Genomic DNA, 19,427 nt, shown 5'->3' on the forward strand with positions numbered 1-19,427 from the left:
GTTGGTTTCCACACATTTCACTTTGAAATGAGAACAGCAGAGGCACAGGGCTGCCATTGTTTTCAACATAAGAAGCTTTTTTGTCATGGGTAAAAGTCGTAAAACAAAAGACATACAGAATGGAAGAAGGGATTTCAGTATGTTTGTTGTGGAAGAAAGAGCCGGATACATAAATACATGGTGTAAAGCGTGGAAAACAACAATAAACACAAATATTAAATAATAATTAATAATTAAGCTTTATTAAAACAATGATGACACTCCTCTTTCTCTCTTTATGAGTTTTCAAAAAATTAATTCCATAAAGTCTGATGTCACTTTAAGAATAGTTTTTTTTTTTTACCCGACAACAACACATTCATAATCTTATAGTAATCTTAAAAACTCATCAAAAACATAATGGAAACTCTGTAACTGTCTTACATTAACTCACTATTTTTAAATTGAAGATTTCTCAAGTATATACCTTTTTTCTAAAATTAAAATGAATAAAAAAAAAACTAAATTTCCCCATTTGTTTCTGTAATACAAGTCCTGTTCTCCAGAGGGTGCTCACTCACTGGACTGATGAGTTGGGATTGGAGAGTGAAGGTGCTGGTGAACACTTAACAGCACAGTGTCAGGTGGTTCAAGCTGAAACTGTATTATGCCCTTCAGATTATTTAGGTTGGTGAATGCACATGATATGCTTCATTCTTAATGAATCATCCTTAATGACTCCATATTCCAAAATTTTACTCCCACTCTGCATTTCACCCACTGCTCCAGTTGGGATGCAACAGTTGTGTTTCTTCCTTCTGGGGATGTATTTACCCATCAATATTTACAAGTTTCCTTTCATCAAAAAGTGTGTTACTTTTACAAATTATAGGCCTTGTAGTAAGCTAAGTAGAACAATAACTCACCTTTTAGCCCCAGTTTTCTACCATATGAGAACCACAGTGTGTGGGGAAGAAATCTGTTCAACAAAATAATTATTACTGTCTTTACAAAAGTCAAAGTGATAAAAAATAAAGTTTTGTTGATTTTTTTAAATGATTATTGCTTTCTTTGAATTTCTGCAGTAGCCGAACTGCAGCATCATCATGCTGATGTACAGTTTATACTTAACATACTCAATGGTCCTGTATCAAGCAAATGTTGTACACTATGATGTCAAACACCACTTAAATAGTTATCTGGATATAACTCCAGTTCCATGAGTATGTGCGCACCCCTCTGATGGGCTTAATCATTGGGCCTCTGCACCTGTAGGGGGCAGTATCCTCCTCCCCCTATAAAACCCCAGTGCATGTGTTGCTCATCTCCCTTTGAAACTCAGCAACAACTGGACCAGCTGGGCTTGTGGTTAGAGGGTTATTCATCCAGGTAGTAGTTACCTGGATGTATCTTTCTGTTTCATACATGCTCCATCCTCTTAACAGGCTGCGCTATTGGTTAAAACCTAGGTGAACGCCGTACGAATGAGATGTACTCTCTGTTGGGCCCGACTGAAAAGGGCCTAGCCCTGCCAAAAGAAACAGAACAAAAGAAAAGAAAAGAAACATCAGCAGTCTGCCAGCTGAGTACTGGCCACCTGAACATCTACAAGACTCTAGTCTGCTCAAGACGAGCACCAAGCATTGAAGGGGAAACAAAGTCAGCAGTCTTGTCCCTGAGATATGACAGCACAAAGGTGGAGATGGAGGATGAGGTGGCTGCCACACATATGTCCTCCACTGAGACACCTCTGAAAAGTGCATTGCCTCATAGCCCCTGCTGACTGCCTTACAGATCCAGTGAGCAAGCCGCTGCATAGACAGAGGTTCTCCTGGGGACCGACCACCAGATGAAGAACCAGGACTTCCTGAGAACCACCAAGTGCTACACATATCAGGGAAGTGCACGCAGGGGACACAAGGTGTGCACACGCTGTTGGTGTAGAGAGGAGGGAGGAAAGCCTTCATCTGAACAACCGTTGTCTTGAAGGAAGAGGTGGTTAACGACTGAAAAGACAGATTTAAACGCAGTTCCACCCTGTTGTCACTGATAACCGTTAACCGTAACCATTCTGAAACAGGTCCTGCAGGAAATCCAGGATGCACCAGTGCCTGCCAAAGAGATGAGTAGGCCGTGGAGGTGGATGGGGCATTTCAATTGTTAAACAACAACTGCATCTGGGAGGCTGAGTCTGTTCAGTCTCACCTCCATGACCATGAAGCGGTGTCCCAGGATAGGACGGAAGATCGAGTGTCGGCCACAGACCTCAGTCCTGCCACCACTAGTCGGACCAGGTCCGGGTACCACCTGGCACCATGACTCTCCGATGCCATAGCTATTACAAACAGGTGCTGCAAGGTCTTCCAGCTAACTAAGTTAAGGTTCTTTGCAGAGCGATGGTCATCCTCCTTGTCAACATCGACCAACGTCTTGGGCCCAGTCCTTCCTTCCAAAGCAGGCTAACTTGGAGGGAGCTAAATGACTTGGTGAAGCGCAGCCTGCTACCGCGGGAGTTTAAGGCACACGAGTCAAACTGATGCCTCTGACCCAGAGCAAACAGGAATCGTTGTAGTCCACCAGCAGCTTGGGAGAGGGTCAGGAGGAACACAGCTTTGAGGAAGATACGCCAGCCAAAACTTTTTCTGCAACACCCACTGGTGAATTTTACCGTAGGATCTGTTCTTAAAGGGACTGAGTGACAAAGGGCGACAAGCAACATGCACTGAGGTTTTAATATGGAGAGCATGCTACTCACCCATTGGGCGATGAGTGCATAACCTCCAGAGGGTAAACCAACTGAGGAGCCTGATAGAGGGCGGAGCATGTACGAAATAGACGAATAAAAGGCATGGATGTGAAGGGAACTGATTATTGGACTCATAAATGGCACCCGCTCACATGGCGCATAGTGCATGTGCATATGTGTATACATAACACAAAAGAGTTTCCTGGCTTCAGGGGTTTGCTTCCGTGTTGTGCACACAGGTGCTTTAGTGTTTCCCCTGCTGGTCCCGCAATGATGCCACACACATAAAAATAACTTCAGGGCTTTGGAAAAGTTTTAAAAATATAAAAATCCTAATTATTAGAAAGAGTAACTATTGACATAGTTTGCAGTTCTAGGTGTCTTGGTGTCTCTGTTATGATGCTGGTCTATAATAACAGACAATAAATAAAAAAAATAAAATAAAACCTTTTATATATATACAGCACTTTTCAGAACAAAGTTACACAATGCTTTACATTGTGAGAATGCCAGGGGAGGAATTCGTTGCTATAGGGACAAATTAGAAGATCCAGCTCTTAATACATCCACGGTAAAAGGTGATCCCACCCAGCCATCAAACATTTCGCGCGAAAATGGCTGGAAGTGGTCACGAGAGTGTAATGACGTAATAATTTAAACAGGCGGCCCTTAGAAATACTCGCTTCCTATTGGACAGCGTGATCGAACGCCCGGCATTAAAAAAAGTAACGTCGCGTTTGATTGGACGGTTCTGTTCGGTGGCTCGTCCTGCCCCGCCCCCTAGCAGCTCGCTCGGCTTTCCTGCGCCAGCAGCGGTGTGTCACCGAGGTTGGGCTGCTGCCGGAGAGACCCGGAGTCAGGGCAAACACCCAACCAGTGAACCCAAACTGGCATCGCGGCGGGGCTGAGGGGCTGCCCCTGCGAGTTTTAAACCTGAAACACCGCTTAGGTTGGACCCTACGCCTCTCTCTGTCACCGCCGCCCGCCCTCCTGATGTCGGATTTCAAGCTGGGGATCGTGCGGCTCGGCCGTGTGGCCGGGAAGGTGAGCTGGATCCCAGGGCTGCCATGTGCGGCCGGGGAAGGGCCCGCGGGGACCACAAAAAGGCGATGGAAAAATAGGTTTCGCGGTGATGAGTCGGTGCTAGTCAGCCGCTTTAATGGTTATCAAGCCTCCGTGAGTAGCTCAGCTTTGCCGATTTTAGCCGCATTTGAACGGATTAGAGAAGCCGGCCGTGCCGAGCCAGACGGGTTTTCTGTGCCTCCGCCGCCACCACACAGTCTCGCTGTGAAGCTAAAGCTAACTAGCATGTAGCAGGTTACATTAGCTGTTGGCTAACGTCAAACGATGGAATAGCGCCAGAAAGGTAAACACAGGGGCGGGGGGGGGCTTTATTTTGACCTTACCGGTATCGGGTAGTGTAGAAACGGAGAAGACGGCTGTGTTTTTTTAGCCTTTTCGACCCCGGTTGATGGGATTTTATTTTTTTAACAGTCGGTGTTAACGGTTAGCAGTGCCACGCTAGCGTTAGCTGTGTTATTTGGATTACACGGTGAAGTGTCTGCTAATGAGGAAGCCATTGCCATGCTCCATCAACTCATTCTTTTGTGCAACGTGACAAAGCACCGACAGCTGTGGGCAAAATAAATAAATAAACTTGCATCGTTTTAGTTTGTTTGTTTGTTTTAAGTTACATAAGTAACGTTACCTCTCCACATAGATGTGACGGTAAAAAAAAACAACCTCTGGCTCAAGAAATGCCCCTGGCTGCTCTCCTCACAAGACACTCTGCTGCCCACCTGCTGAGTGACAGCCATATCACTAATTTACATGATGTCACTCCTGTTAAGAGCCACACAATAGTCTGCTGGCAGTCAGTGTCACATTGCATGTTTAGACCTTTTGGTATGTGGACTCACCACCCATGCTGTGTTGTACCATGCTCAGTGTAGCGTGGGGACTGTGTTGGTATCTTATCACGTGGATTTTTAAAAGTCCCATCTACTAACAGAGAGAGAGAGAGAGAGAGAGAGCTCAGGTGGCTCATAAATGTCTGTTGCACATGTCAGAAATAAATTTGAGGTGAAGTAATGCTGGTGCTCGGTTGTAAATGTTGGTGTTGAGCTCATTTTCCTTTGGATCTTTGGATGGTGGGAATAGTGTTGCCCTAAATGTGACATCCCTCTGTTTATGTCCGTGTTGTAGCTGTCATGTGCATAAATTCAAATGCCCAAATACAGGTTTAAACACTCCTTCAGCCACTTATTATTTACGACTGTTGTCCTCCCCTTTTTAATAAACCAGAACACATACACTAAAGCCACATTTGAATCTGGTTAGGGGGATGGGGGTTAGTACATTGATAAACAACAGGAGGTTGTCCAGCATTAGACAAACTTCCTCTGCTGGGAAAAAATGCCATTTTCCAACCACTGGGATTATCACATTATTTTATAAGTTCTCACTGATTTGATCATCTACTTGTAATATCTAAATATTTGAGTAGAACGTTTCAAACTACTAAAACAACTTGTGAATTCCCTGAATGTGGTACTTTTAAATACATGTAATCACTTATGAGCTTATAGGTCCCCGCTCTCACACAGTTTTCCCCCCCTTTGGATTCCTTGTAAATGTTCCTAAGATTGTTTGTTTTAGTGAGCAGGCCATGAAATGCTGCTGCTCCTGTACGAGTTACTTTGTTAACAATCTTCCTCCATTTTGTCATTTTAGACAAAATACACACTGATCGATGAGCAGGACATACCACTTGTGGAAAACTATGCGTTTGAGGTATGCTACGAGGACCCAACTACAGACAAATTATGTTTATGACGAGTGTTCCTGTTACTACTTTTCTCATAGTGCCAGTGTTAAACGGTGACATTATCCATTTTCAGGCGCGCATGGAGGTAGACGCAGATGGCAATGGAGCTAAGATCTTTGCCTACGCTTTCGACATTGGCAAAGGCCGCTGGGCGGGAAGGCCGTTACACGAGCTGCTCTGGTAAGTAATTTGTTTGTTGTATTAGCCGTAGAATAAAGACTTTATTACTGTCAGAGCATCTGGGGTCAAGACCCTGTGTTGGCGAGTGTTCATATTGAGACAGCGTCCTTGATGAGGTCCGCTGATCGCAATCAACCTAAAGTTCTGAATAGGACCCCTGGATACAAATGAGTATGGTTTCAACTGTCTGATCAATAAAATGTTTAAGCTGCGAGATGAATGCTGTAGAGGCCACTTTGCAGTAGTCGGGAATCTAGGGAAATGCATCAGATCTATCTTTCTTGGTACTTCTGTAGCTCAAGAAACAAGATTTTGTATTATCACCAGTGCAGGCTGGTCTGTAGTGAAGACTTCACAGCAGTTTGGTGTCATAAAGAGCTGTGTCAGGTTAGTCGACCAGTAGTGTATCACAAGTTTTAGGATTGCTTGTTGTTGATCTTTCACATAATAATATAGCATCCTATGTTTATCAGCGTGTATGTTGAGCCTGTATATCTATACAGGCAGAATTCTTTGTGTAAATATTTTATTTGTACTGGAGAAAGTATAAAGACGTGCTTGCAGCCTATAGATCTCAAGACTGAAATAAACAAGGAAGTAGTCAACAGAGGCCCTTCAGTCTTGTTTGCACATCTACAACAGTAAATATGACCCTCATCTTGATGAGCTGTTTTGGATTTTTCTTTTTAACCGGTACCTGATTTATAATCTGGATACATGTCTTGACCCAGGGAGAAGCACAGAGGAGGCATTGCCCCCAGTTTTCAAGTCATCCACATCAACTCTGTGACCGTGGACAACCGGCTAGACAACCTGCGACTGGTGCCAGTGGGCTGGAGCCCCAAGCCAGAGGAGATTTCCAGCAAACAGAGGTAGGACTACAGCTGTACTGGTGTTAAAGGCTGAATTATAATCCCGTTGCTTTGTAGAAACAGCAACGCAACAGCTGGATTTTCTGTCTGTATGCAAAGCCAGTCTGATTCATTGAGGCCCTAGTTTGATTTTCGGGTTTCGGATTTAGGGTTTTGTATCACATTGTGCTCGGCTTAGTTAGCTGACCCTTTAACACTATTGAGAGATAAAAGTTAAGAACTGCCTTCTTGTTTCTTAAAGAAGTAGTTGTTCAATATGTAATGTTTCTTAGAGCTTATATTTAAGTATTTGTTGTTTAACACGTCTCACATTTCTTCCCATCTTCTCCTACTTGTCTAGAGAGCAGTCTCTGTACTGGTTGGCCATCCAGCAGGTCCCAGCCGACCCTGTGGAGGAGCAGTATCTGGAGCTGAGCCGCACACGCTACTACAACGCTAACGGGGAGCTGGTAGAGGAAGAGGAGTGCTCCTGCACCTACTACGAGTGTCATTATCCTCCCTGTTCACTCATTGAGAGGAGGGTATGTATTCTAACTGGCATTCTTATTAAATTTGCATGATTTTGAATGATTTTCATCAGTTCAATGTGTAGTGAAATCAGTCCTTTCATTTATTTAATAAGTGGGAAAACTTGTAAGCCCTTTTCCCCTCTCCATGAACTCATTCACATGCGTCCAGCAAAATTGCCACCAAGGATCGCAGCAGCACAGCATTAGCCAGACCAGGCCCAGAGCCAAAGGTGATCTTGTTCCTCGTCTTTCCACAGCTCCGGGAGTTCAACATCTGCGGTCGCTGCCAGGTGGCGCGCTACTGTGGCTCCCAGTGCCAGCAGAGGGACTGGCCTGCCCACAAGAAGCAGTGTCGCGAGCGCAAGCGGGTGCTGGCCCTCGAGTCGGAGCCTGAACGATGATCTGCCCTCATCCTCGCCTGGGAGAGGAGGAGGGAGAACGGGGGGAGGGGACAGGGTTATTAGACTTGTGGGAAGGGGAGCGGGGCTGAAGTGCAAAATGGGGGTGGGGTGGGGGGGGATTTCTGACAGGAGACTAACGACAGAGGACAATGTTGGTTGCTTGATTAGCTGATGGATTCAGGGGGGTCAGACGATGTAGGGGAAGGAGAATAAAGCAAAAAGACATCTGCCACTTCCCAGAACTGGTAATTCTCCATAGCTTGCTTTTCATGTGGATGACGGGGAAAGGTATTATTTGTTTTTTGTTTTTTTTTCTTTTCATTTTCTCGAGGAGGGAGACCCTCGAGCTCTACCTGCTGCTATGGTTTTGTATGTGAGGGGGGAAAAAGTTGTCTTGTTGATGAACTGGACAAGCTTCTTTGGACCACAATACGGACAGTTGTCGTCATCCACTTTTGTTCCTCCACCCAGCCGCTGGGTGTGGTGACGTCTGTGCAAAACGGGGGACCCAGGGGCTGCAGTACCCGTCGTTTCAGCTGGTACAATGGGACATGGACCTTTTCACTGTATCGCTCCCTTTCTGACCTCTCTGGTGCACCTGGCTGCTGTCTTCATGGTCATCGACACCTTAAGCCGCCACCTCCCTGTCTGTCGTAGCCCCCGCCCCCCACGCAGCCAACCACGACACACATCAGATAGATTTCACTGATTGACACACACTACCAGTATTGTGTGTGTGTGTGTGGTGTATGTATGTATGTATGTATGTATGTATGTATGTATGTATGTATGTATGTATGTATGTATGTATGTATGTATGTATGTATGTATGTATGTATGTATGTATGTATGTATGTATGTATGTATGTATGTATGTTTATGTGTTGCCAATATGTACTGAAGGACATTGACATGGGTTATGGGCAGGGTTAATGTATGTCTTCTCTTCTTAAAGGGGCCATATTACACAGTTTTAAATTTCATATTTAATCATAAATTGGTGGGTTAAAATATTTTCACTGTTCAATAATAAAGTAGCTGCCAAATAAAGGCTTTAATTTTTTTTTTTCTTGACCCATGGGTTATTTTATATTGCTATTCATTTCATCAGACTTGTTTTTGTTGTTTAAGAAAAGGTACAACGTTTTCATCACCTGAAATAACTGGATATAATCTTTTCTTTTTTTTTTTTTTTTTTTTTTTTTTTAACTAAACCTGTTCAATATTCTCCAGTCCTTTTTTTTTTTTTTGTAAAGCCGGTTCTTTTGACGATCCCCACAAAAACAAAGGTTGTTACATTGATCACAGAATAAAGAATCTGCTTTCTTGTGATCACATAATCTTTATTTCATGTTCTCAAGACACACAAGTATCTGTCAGACCTTTCTGATGATGACAAGGAAACAAAAATGTGAGAAATGAACCAAAGTCTGTGGCCTGTAGTTTGGCACTCCTGTATCAACTGGTTTGAATCCCTCCAGTCAGTTGTAGTTTGCTGGTTTTTAACAGACACCTGTCGTTTCAACTGTATTTTTGCATCTGCAGGGTTATGGTATGTGTGTGTGTGTTTAGGCTCGGGGAGGGGAGGGTGGGTCGGGGTTAGTGCTCAGTTTCTTGTGTGAGAGTTTGCTCTAAGGGTTATTTTTTTGAAGAAATTCTATCAATGGAGCTATATTTATTTAAAACATTTGATTGTGAAACATGTTTTTGTCCTGGTGATATTTGAAGGCAAACGTTATAAAAAAAAAAAAAAGTGGACGATATGGGACCTTTGTATGTCGCATCTTTCTGGGGCAGTGAGGGGGACTGAACATTTCAACCACGTTACTTGCTTCTTTTTTTTTTTTCTCCTTTTCCCCATCCTGAACGAATGAGTCCTCCTCGGTGTTGCTGCCCTTCCAGATTTTCCACGAAACACTGCACACCATCATTGTCACTAAAATCTTCCATGTGAGAGATGTCTGGGAGTGTAAAACTTGAATTCCCTCCCCCCTCCCCCCCTTTTACACACCTTTTGGTAAATTTTATTATGGAGATCGGTTTTATGAACTGAACCATTTCCTGTTTTTTTGTTTTCGAAGACACGACAGTCCAAGTGAAATTGTTCCGTGTCAACTTTATCCTTAATCGCCTGCCTTCCTCGTATTACCTACAATGCACACCTGCTTATTGTGTCCTCTTGTGTCTTAGGTGAGGAGTCCAGACACTTAGTATGCATGTAATTCACAGACAGTACATGCGACTTGTTGATTGTTTATTTTGTATGTGTGTGTGAACAGGTTTTCAACACTGCACTAAAATTTGGCTCCCATGTTAGCGTATATGTCACAGACAGGTTGAAGGGAGGGGTGTGATTTGGATTTGGAGTGTACAGATTGTCTGAAATCTTTTTGTTTTGTAAGAATATAAACATTAATCACCTAGAAATAAAGAGCTACAATATGTGAATGGAAGTACAGTTGGGGATAACTGACAGTTGCTTTTCCAATGTAAAATGATAATAAATAAAATGAACCTCATTTGTTGGAGTTGGTTTGTGCAGTATGTGTTATCAAAAAACTTCAAGCTATGTTGGTTTCAATTCATGGATGCTTTTGTGTGTGAATGGGTGAATGAAAGCCAGTGTGGCCGCTGCACATTTATTTATTTGGTAACACTTAACTTTATCCTGTCTGTGTAGTATCTGTATCACTATATAAACATTTAATACATGCTTTATAACAGTATAATCTAGTTGTAAGCAGCTATAAGGACGTTTTAAGTGTACAGTGTCAAAGATTATAGCTTCTCTTATGTAGACATTTTATACTACAACTGTATTTTTTTTTTTTTTAATTATATGTTTATACACCATCCTCCACTTCTGGGTGACCACAAGAGGAGTTATATTTGTTAACAAATACTCTGACAAACTTATATCTACATTATAGTGTGTTATAAACCATTTATTACATTTTTACATACCATATAAGCTTAATAGGGGAGGTTAAAGTAAAGTGTTACCAGTTATTCCCCTGGCCCCAGACCTTTCAAATACATGTATGTTATAAAAATAGAAATAAAGATTTACCCAGTGAGTCCAAACCTTGCCCCTGAATGTAAAGTCTATTGCTGAAATGATTAGTAAATAATTTAGTCGATCAGTAGAGAATCAGTGAACAATTTTCATTCATCAGTTAAATCATTTATCAAGGAAACATTTGCTGGGGCAAGCTTCTCCAATCTGAAGATATTAAGTTTTATATAATTGTGAATTAAACATCTGAATTTTGGTTGCCATTTTGCACAATTATCTGCCATTTTATCAAGTAAACAATTGTTTAAAAACAAAAAGATAAATACACAACAAAAATAATCCCTAATAGCCCTCGTTATGTCCCCCTATTTGTGTGTGTGGAGTGGTTTTACACCCCTTGTTTCCTTGCATAGAGTAGGTTTGGACTGAGAGACGCAGTCAAAGAGGTCCATCATGTGATATCTGCTGTAGGAACATTGATATTTGATCTCCCACTTAGACACACATTCAACAGACTGCTCAGCCACATCATTTCCTCCATCACTGCCCCCGTCTGATTTGATGGTGAGCTGCATGTCATTCCCAAAGATGTGAATCTTCGCTGCTCTCAAAGCTGGTCTCAATGGCCAGTCCCCCATCGTGGTTCCTGGTGGAAATCTTACCAAAGTCAGGAGGGCTGGAATATTAGTGTAAACAATTTATGCTGGAAAAAAAGTTTGGACTCTTCTACGAAACATATTTTTGACCAATGAGGTTAAAGAAGTCTCATTGATGTTACCTAGTTAGGTCTTTATTGATTTCAGCAGTGTGAGGAAATGTGTACATACCTGTTAACTGAACTGATTTATCTTGGATGATATTATCTGTTTCTATGAGATCCTTTTTAAGCATCAACATTATATATGAAAAACAAAATGTTCTAATCAATCTCATTATACTTTTTGCAAAGTAAAACCTCACTTTAATGTATTCAAGAAAGAAATGGACCTATATATTAAGACAATAACCCTAAACTTAATAATTATAAAATGTGTCAACATGGTCATCATTTTAAAACATACTAAGCCTTTCTTTAACTTCTGTCTCTGTTCTTTCTTCTTTCTCCCATGTAACAAACAGATGTCCAGCTGCTCTGCCGTAGCTGTCTGGTAACTTAAGCCTCTGTGTTGTTACTTGTGTCTCAGCAGTAGTTGGATTCTCTCCATCTGCCCTCGTCTTCTTCTCCTTCCCGCTCTTCTCCAGCCTTCAGCAGAACCCCTCGCCTCATTGAGCTTTCTCTGGTGTCAAAGTTCAGCAGAGGGGTTGACCGAGGTCGGAGGTCAGCAGGCTGTGCTGTTGAGGCAGGCCTGAGGTCACACATGGCATGTAACAGACACAAAGACAGGTTAATGTGATGGCTTAATTTAAAGCTGCAGTATGTAAGGTTTATAAAAATAACTTATATTATAGTCATATTTCCTGAAACCTTTACTATATCCTGACAGTAGTACATGAGACAGATCATCTGTGGAAAAATCAGGTTCCTCTGGCTCGTCCTGGTGCTCATAATGGCAACAAGAATCTAATGTGGCTGAGTGAAAACAACCAATCAGAGCAAAGAAAGATAGTTGATTGTTGAGTTTCATTCCCAGGCTGTCAAATACCAAGGCGATGTGGCTTGAAGCTTAGTTGATTGTTCAATCGCCTATCTTTCTTCAAAACTGTCCACACACTATTAAATCTTCTACTTTCGTCTGAGACTTGGATTTGAAGTCCATAGTTAGCCTAACTAGTTGTATTTTAGTTGACCAAATATTGAAACACTTTTTTATTCGGTTGTATTTTAGTTGACGAAATATTGAAACACTTTTTTATTCGGTTGTATTTTAGTTGACGAAATATTGAAACACTTATTTATTTGGTGTGTTATGTGTACACATCTTTACAACTGGAGAATTTTTTTTTCCACAGATTATCTGTCTCATGTACAACTGTCAGGACATGCAAAGCATTTCACATGACATAATTAGCCAATACATTTTTAGATAGCAGAATGTACTGGTTTGTCATATGCTGTGGACACAGAGTATGGAGTAAATATATATATGGTTACCATAGACTGTATAATTAAAAAAGCAGCTATCGAATAATTTTAGTTTTTGCATGTTTGATGTTCAAAAGTTGACTTGTGTCCAGATATAGTGAAAGTTTCTGCAAATATGACAAAAAATTATTTTTATAAAAGTAGTAGCGGTATAAAATCTGTCTTTTTATCCTTTAATGTATGATGTTTTGTGTTATGCGCCGGTGCGAGAAGCTGCAGTACCACCTCCTCTCCAACAGGTGTCGCCAGTATTTTAAACAAACAGCTGTTCCTCTCTTCTTCTATGTGTCTGGGTTTGCCGTGCGGAAGTTGTATAACAGCAGCCTTATGTATACACTCTCAGCATGAGCTAATGGTATATTCAATCTAAGACTTTACTCTTACAGCTTCACAACAGCCAACAAAATGGTGAATATCGGTCTCACCAAAGTGGACGATGCGCTGGCAGCAAAACATCCGGTTAGCTTTTGTTTATTTGTTTGTTTCTTCTCATCTGTGCACTGATCTCTGTGGAGGACACTGACAGTCAAATGAACTATCTGCTGCACACACTGAAAACCTCTGGGATGTCCTGGGAAATTGCATATAAATGTTTTAGAAGGGTGAATCGTGAAGTGAAAGCTGTTCTCTCTTTCAGGGTTTAGGGAGTTATGCTGCCTGTCAGTCTCACGCCTTCATGAAGGGAACTGGGACCTTTATTCTTGGTAAGTGATGTGTGAGTCACTACAAACCACAGTGTGTTGTCATCTTTGTTGACAACATATAGGATTGGACTATTGAGTTAAATTCCTACTTGTCTATAGAAAAACACTAAGAAGTAAGAGGGCCAACATAAATACAGATACAACATTACTTTGACTGTTGTACTCCACAGGAGGGAGCTATATTCTGCAAATGTTTCTTGTATCAGTACAGCAGGATGTTCTGCACACTGATCTGAGCACACACAGAGTGAGGACGGTTGTATAATCGGTTCCTGTAATAATATAAACTTAATATACATTCATTGTAAATTATTTCAGAAAGTACTGCCACTGAAAATGACAGTGACAATAAAGTCAGACCAAGACGGATAAAGACAGTTGACAGATTGATGTATTGCATGATCTTAACAGGTATTTATATATATATATATATATATATATTCAGTATACTGACATTTGAAGAAGAAGATTAAGAAATAGAAATGTTTACTTTTCTCTATGTTGTTCTTAACACAGTAATTGTTGGTGCACACTGTCAGTGCTGTTATAATCCTCATTTTCACTGCAGGATTTTTTTTTTTTAAACTGAAAACTGAAACTTATGCAGGCTCTGAATCGATTCAAAACCATTTCTCCCAGAAAAAAACTCAAAATTAGTTTCCTTTGATATAGTTATACCTTAGAAGAAGTGTATACATCACATGCAGGTGCAAGGTTATTGAAAATCAGCAGATGAAAAGAGAATTGAAACTCTCTGAAAGATCAAACCTGAACATCTCTGCCCAGCCTCTCTTTTTATAAATGGCAACAAGAAAACCAGTTGCTCAAAAAAGTGTAGGCGAAAGAGGACAATTGTATATTTGAATGTTTGAATGTTCATCATGACTGCAAGATGTGTCATTGAGATGTTGATTTTACAGGCGCTGCCGGTTTATTTGCCCTTCAGATGGGTCTCCAGAGGAAGCTTCCTTATCCTCTCCAGTGGAACCTATTAATTTCAATAGGTGAGAAATGAAACGTGAGCTTTAAATGAGCAATAAAACACAAAACATCAGCAATTATTTTGCTCTGTAGCCACCCATATTTCCTCTAACATTGCCTCTCTCTTCTCTCTCAGTGGCGTCATCAATGGGAAGTTATGCAGTGACTCGCTGGGAAACACAGAAATGCTCAGACCTTTGGTTGCTGCTAGAAACAGGCAAAGTCCCGGACAGATCGCCACCGCAAGGTCAGTGCAGCGTGTGCGTGAAGACCTGCTCACGATCCCTCACTTTCTCACAAATTATGAAACGTAGATGTGTTTGTCCGGTTAGATCAGTAGGAGAAGACACAGTGTTTTATGGAAGTAAATACATATTTGTCAGTCATGATGAACCAAATGAAGACAGTTTGCAGACTTTTATGCTGTATGTTTACCTGTCTCTGTGTTTGTCTTTCAGTGCCTAAACTAGAGGAATCAAAAGGACCTGAGAAGACAAAATATGGAGACGTGATGGAATGAACATAGTAACAAATGTGTGTATCTACTGTATATAAATACACATTTTCTGAAAAAAATACCATGGTGGAGATATTCAGAAGTGTACTGGGTGTGAGATTGTACATACTGTATTCATTTTTACATCCCAGTGTCTTTTTTTTCTCAGAATTTGTGGAGCTTTTGAATTTCATAACAGCATTACCGTGTGGATAAACAGATGAGTTTCCCGAATCAGAGGTCAGGAATTAGTTTTGGTTCTTTAGGAGGAATCCCATGTTAAGCTTGTGATCCGGTATTATTATTTGGATGCATTTGTTTGACATGCAACAGAATTAACACTGCATTGCAACAACCAGCCACTAGTTGTCACCTTATACCTCCTGGGATTTGTAGAGCTGTATCTTGTAGTCACTGGTGGCTCAACCAAACCAGTAAATTACCAGTTTTACTGTTTTCAAGCGTATGATCTAAAATACACATTGGTGATTTTAATCATATATGCCTTGGACTACAGAAGACAACTCATGGTGGAACGATTCATCCTTTTCTATTAATAAATACTCAACTACTTAATAAAATGCCCAGGGCAGCAGTATAATCCACATGAAATCGTTCACGGTTGCTGGCTGCTTTAAGCCACTGCATGTTCATTCATCCGTCCTCAGTTCAGTGATGCTGTAATTAACCCTGCCACATATCTGGATGACTAACTATTAATCCGGATTGGATTTATATCAATTTGGCATCTGTGCTTAAAAAAATCAATTCCATGAGGTTAGGTGAAATTAGGAAGATGAAAATAAATACAGAAGTCATTGCAAATTCAGTGTTTGCCACTTGATTTAGGCAAACATGAATAAGAACTGAGAAACTGGAGAGAGAAAAGATTTAATATCTTCCTCCATCCTGCTTATAGATGAAGGATTTTACTGATTATCTTGCTCTATTGAGCTGTAAAATCATTCTCAAACCCACTCTTTGTTGTATATTTTTTATTATTAAAAGTAAACAATTGTTAAGAAGTATATAATACAATAAATACTTTTTAAAAAGGCCATCGTACAGTACTGTATATGTAGCTCTTCTTCCTAACAAGTTTGAGTGCAGTTATTGTTGCTTTGGACAAAAGTGTGTAATTATGCTGATATATAGAGTAGAAAAACATAACGCTGATCCCTCCACCCATCATCCACAGACACAAAGACGCCCACATGTTTGTGTTTTTAAAATACGGAGAGGGGGATATAGGACAATGTACCATGAAAGAGAAGTGGCACTGTGCAGCTGTCAGAGTGGATCTGATGCCCACCTCAAACAAAAAAACATACTAAATTCAGATATTTAAAAAAAAGTAAAAATTGCAGAAATATCTCAAAATCATTGTTATATCATCACCATTTCCCAGATTAAAATGAGGTTCGTCACTGTTTTAAAGGACCAGTGTGTGGGATTTAGTGGCATGTAGTGCAGACTCCAACTTCCTCGCTTCACCCTCCCCCTTATTATATTCCGTTTCTGTCAATAGATCCTCCTAAATGTTACACACTGGACCTTTAAAAGGACATAACATACATGACATGTCCAATAATACACTGGATGCCTTCTCTGGCTACATTGTTTTTTTACTAAGCAAGGATAAACACACAATTGAAAATACAATGATAGATTGTATTGTTCTGGTAACTAAATCACACAAAAAAAGAAACATAAAGACTCTGAGGTGGAAAAGTAATGATAAAAAAAAAAAAAGTCTGAACTGCTAAAAACTGAAACACTAGGTCCATACTCTACACTTCTATATACAGTATAATGATGAAGCCTAGTTACATTATGGTAAATCCTCAATTGTATACACAAACCGTAGATAAATAATACTATAAACCGATTTAATACTAATATGTGGCACATAGGGGAATTCTGCTGATCCTGGTTAGGCAAGTACCCAGATTCCAAGGTACTAGCCTGTTGAATTGAAACCTGCCATTCCCACATCATGTCGCCTCCACACAGACAGATGTTATCAACTGTATGTGATTTAATTTTGTTAAGTAGAAGCCAAGTTCCTTTAAAATCCCTGTGCAGACCCTGAAGAACTGAAGACACTCAAATCTGCCGGTGGTGCCCATGCAAAAGTGCTGAAAACGGCTCTAAATGGATGTAAATGTTTCAATTTAAAGGTTGGAATAAATGTAAATCTCTAATACCATTTAGGCTCAGTTGATGCAGAATCATTTGTGTTGGTAAACAAGTCCACTTAAGAAAAATGTGATAATGTTCAACAATTCACACTGTGACTATTTGCATAGCTGAACAAGTTTGTACAATAAGGTGTTAGCAACATAAATTCTGCACCACACAGTGCAGGCCATTGAAACAATAGAGTCTTTCAAGCAGGCTTTAACACCTCGAGTGAATGAAGCGACCAAAGTCCAGGCTCCTTAATTCATGGAGAACAAACCGAAAGAAAGTCCATAAGTAATTCTGAGAGCTGAAAACAGAAGCTCACACAAGCGCAGTGGGAAACATTTTTACAGTGTTTGTAAAAAAGAAAAAAATGTCAGGATCTTAGCGATCCTCATAGTAAAAGCAATCTGAACAAGGGAAGATTTTGGCTTTGGATTAATCTGAATCCACCCCCACTCTTGTTTCCCTCTCGCTCTTGTCCTCCCACTGTAATTCAAATCGGATTTAACACCTCCAAGATTTGTCTTGAATTCTCTTTCACTGTCTCTCTCCATCTCAAAAATAAAGGCTTCGTGAATTGAATAAGCTCTCAAATCCTTTTGTCACATGCACACTGATGCTGCTGAAGGAAAATGACTTAGAGAAAGAGAGCAAATAGGAGATAATGAGGGAATAGACCGTGTGTGTGTGTCTGTGTGTGCGTGTGTGTGCGCGTGTGTGCGCGTGCGTGTGCGTGTGTGTAAGTGTGTCACATGAGAGGACTGACTGGCTAGGGGAGTTGAGGATCAGTATATGACCAATAACTAAAACAAACAGCGTTGTGGATTGGCCTTTTGGCATGCTTGGCAACCACTGGCATGGGTTGTAACGTGTTTGTGTGAGTGTGTGAGCTGTTTTTTGTGGCAGCAGTGGCAGCAGTGGCATGTGCGTGACAACATGAGAAAGGAGAGACGAGGAGAGCAGGAGTGAGGGCTCATTTGTCTGACCCTGTGAGTCGAGTGATCTCAGTGAGCTGAGCTGCGACTGGACAGTGTGTGTGTGTCTTCCTCCTCTTTCCTTCACTTTCTGTATTTCTTTGGTTATATAACAATCTAGCCTGAAATGCAAGTCCAAAAAACAAACACAGTTTACATGATTTCTTATCAGCCCTTACAGTGGAAAAAAGCAAACCACTCCTGATCTAAATCTCCGAAACACTATTATTGGGTAATTGGACATTGATCTAGGGGGCCCTTCTCTCTGGCCTAAAGCTATAATCAATTCCCACAAATGAATGTGTTAACAAGAACAACTGGTGTGTCACTGACTGTCACGTTTGTTTTTAGGGGATCTATTGATTGTGTGTCCTCTCTTTCGGCCTCTGTTCTCATAAAGAAAAATGTGCAGTGCATTTGGAAAACATAATGGGGAAAATATGTGAGTCAATATCTGGTCTGACAGGAAAAATAACTGCATGCATCAGGCTGTCAGTAAATTACAGGGAGTGCTTTGTGTGACAGTGTGACAGTATCTTCAACATTAATCGCTAAGCTTTTGTACGAGTCCGAGCAGGTCGGAGATAAACATTGGGTCTGTGCAGGGACTGAGAGTCTCTGACTCATCGCTAAAGAATAAGTGTCTCTGAAAGTGCCAGAAATTGTGAAAGTTGGATTCAAGTTGTGTGCAGGGATTCAAGCCTGACTGAGAGAAAACCTTGACATACATCACATTACGTAATATCAAGGCTGATGAATGATGAAAGGGGTCTTTTGAGGGAGGAAGAAACTCAGTTAACACCCTGTTGTGATAGGATTATTTGCTGTGATTGTTGTTACTTGATAGTAGCCTTGGGTGTTAGGGCTGTTGTGTAAAGTGTAAATACAACAATAATTGTTTTAATCTTTAATTTTAATTCGGTACAAATCAGCATAAAATCAAGATTATTCATCTTAAATTTGAAGAGATTGGGCTATAAGATGTTCAAAGAAGAGCATAAAATATTGCACAGGATGCACAATTGTCCAATAAATGTAATTGTGTGTCCATAAAAACTGTATAGGCTACTCATTGTACCTGACGTAGCAATGAATAGCTAAATCAAGCAGATACACAATACAAGAAGTGGAAACAATAACATAATAACTCTTCAACAAATTCTACATTTATGGACCATCTTGTTCTATCTTTTTTTGCCAGTACTATGTACTATATTGTAATAAACATGGTTTATAAGAGTCTAAATAATAAAGCTTTTACTACAGACACATTATAGACGGTGTTACTTTATGTGTGTCTTTTATTACCCCTGTGTATGGGTTAAGTTGAATCATTAATTCAGTTTTATTCAGACAAAGGGGTTAAATTTGCATTTTGAGTTGCATAAACAAACATAAATGGATGAATGTTTACTCATTATAATCACATATAGACTAAAAAGGTTATTTATTAAATTATATGTCAAACAAAA

The 19,427-nt window shown here is 40.6% G+C and overlaps 2 protein-coding genes across 2 annotated transcripts; both read left to right on the forward strand.

The window, feature by feature from the left end:
• The first annotated feature begins 3,513 nt into the window (after positions 1–3,513).
• zmynd19 (zinc finger, MYND-type containing 19) lies at positions 3,514–7,590 on the forward strand. The gene is made up of 6 exons (XM_051413433.1): positions 3,514–3,769; positions 5,459–5,518; positions 5,626–5,732; positions 6,464–6,604; positions 6,945–7,125; positions 7,371–7,590. Exons 1-6 carry the CDS (start codon positions 3,719–3,721, stop codon positions 7,512–7,514), a joined length of 684 nt encoding a protein of 227 aa, XP_051269393.1. The 5' UTR covers positions 3,514–3,718; the 3' UTR covers positions 7,515–7,590.
• Positions 7,591–12,901: 5,311 nt separating this feature from the next.
• Positions 12,902–17,566, forward strand: tmem141 (transmembrane protein 141). Its single transcript, XM_051412988.1, has 5 exons — positions 12,902–13,072; positions 13,251–13,317; positions 14,238–14,321; positions 14,435–14,545; positions 14,757–17,566. Exons 1-5 carry the CDS (start codon positions 13,019–13,021, stop codon positions 14,816–14,818), a joined length of 378 nt encoding a protein of 125 aa, XP_051268948.1. The 5' UTR covers positions 12,902–13,018; the 3' UTR covers positions 14,819–17,566.
• The last annotated feature ends 1,861 nt before the right edge of the window (positions 17,567–19,427 follow it).

This window comes from Dicentrarchus labrax, unplaced genomic scaffold, assembly GCF_905237075.1.
Source record: "Dicentrarchus labrax unplaced genomic scaffold, dlabrax2021, whole genome shotgun sequence".
Taxonomy (NCBI): domain Eukaryota; kingdom Metazoa; phylum Chordata; class Actinopteri; family Moronidae; genus Dicentrarchus; species Dicentrarchus labrax.

What these genes read in the sequence shown, in the direction of transcription:
- zmynd19 (XM_051413433.1), top strand. Translation starts at nt 3,719, where the DNA reads ATGTCGGATTTCAAGCTGGGGATCGTGCGGCTCGGCCGTGTGGCCGGG. An exon ending in TCGGCCGTGTGGCCGGGAAG is followed by an intron (nt 3,770 to 5,458) that starts GTGAGCTGGATC and finishes TTGTCATTTTAG; the next exon opens with ACAAAATACACACTGATCGA. An exon ending in TGGAAAACTATGCGTTTGAG is followed by an intron (nt 5,519 to 5,625) that starts GTATGCTACGAG and finishes ATCCATTTTCAG; the next exon opens with GCGCGCATGGAGGTAGACGC.
- tmem141 (XM_051412988.1), top strand. Translation starts at nt 13,019, where the DNA reads ATGGTGAATATCGGTCTCACCAAAGTGGACGATGCGCTGGCAGCAAAA. An exon ending in CGCTGGCAGCAAAACATCCG is followed by an intron (nt 13,073 to 13,250) that starts GTTAGCTTTTGT and finishes TCTCTCTTTCAG; the next exon opens with GGTTTAGGGAGTTATGCTGC. An exon ending in AACTGGGACCTTTATTCTTG is followed by an intron (nt 13,318 to 14,237) that starts GTAAGTGATGTG and finishes TTGATTTTACAG; the next exon opens with GCGCTGCCGGTTTATTTGCC.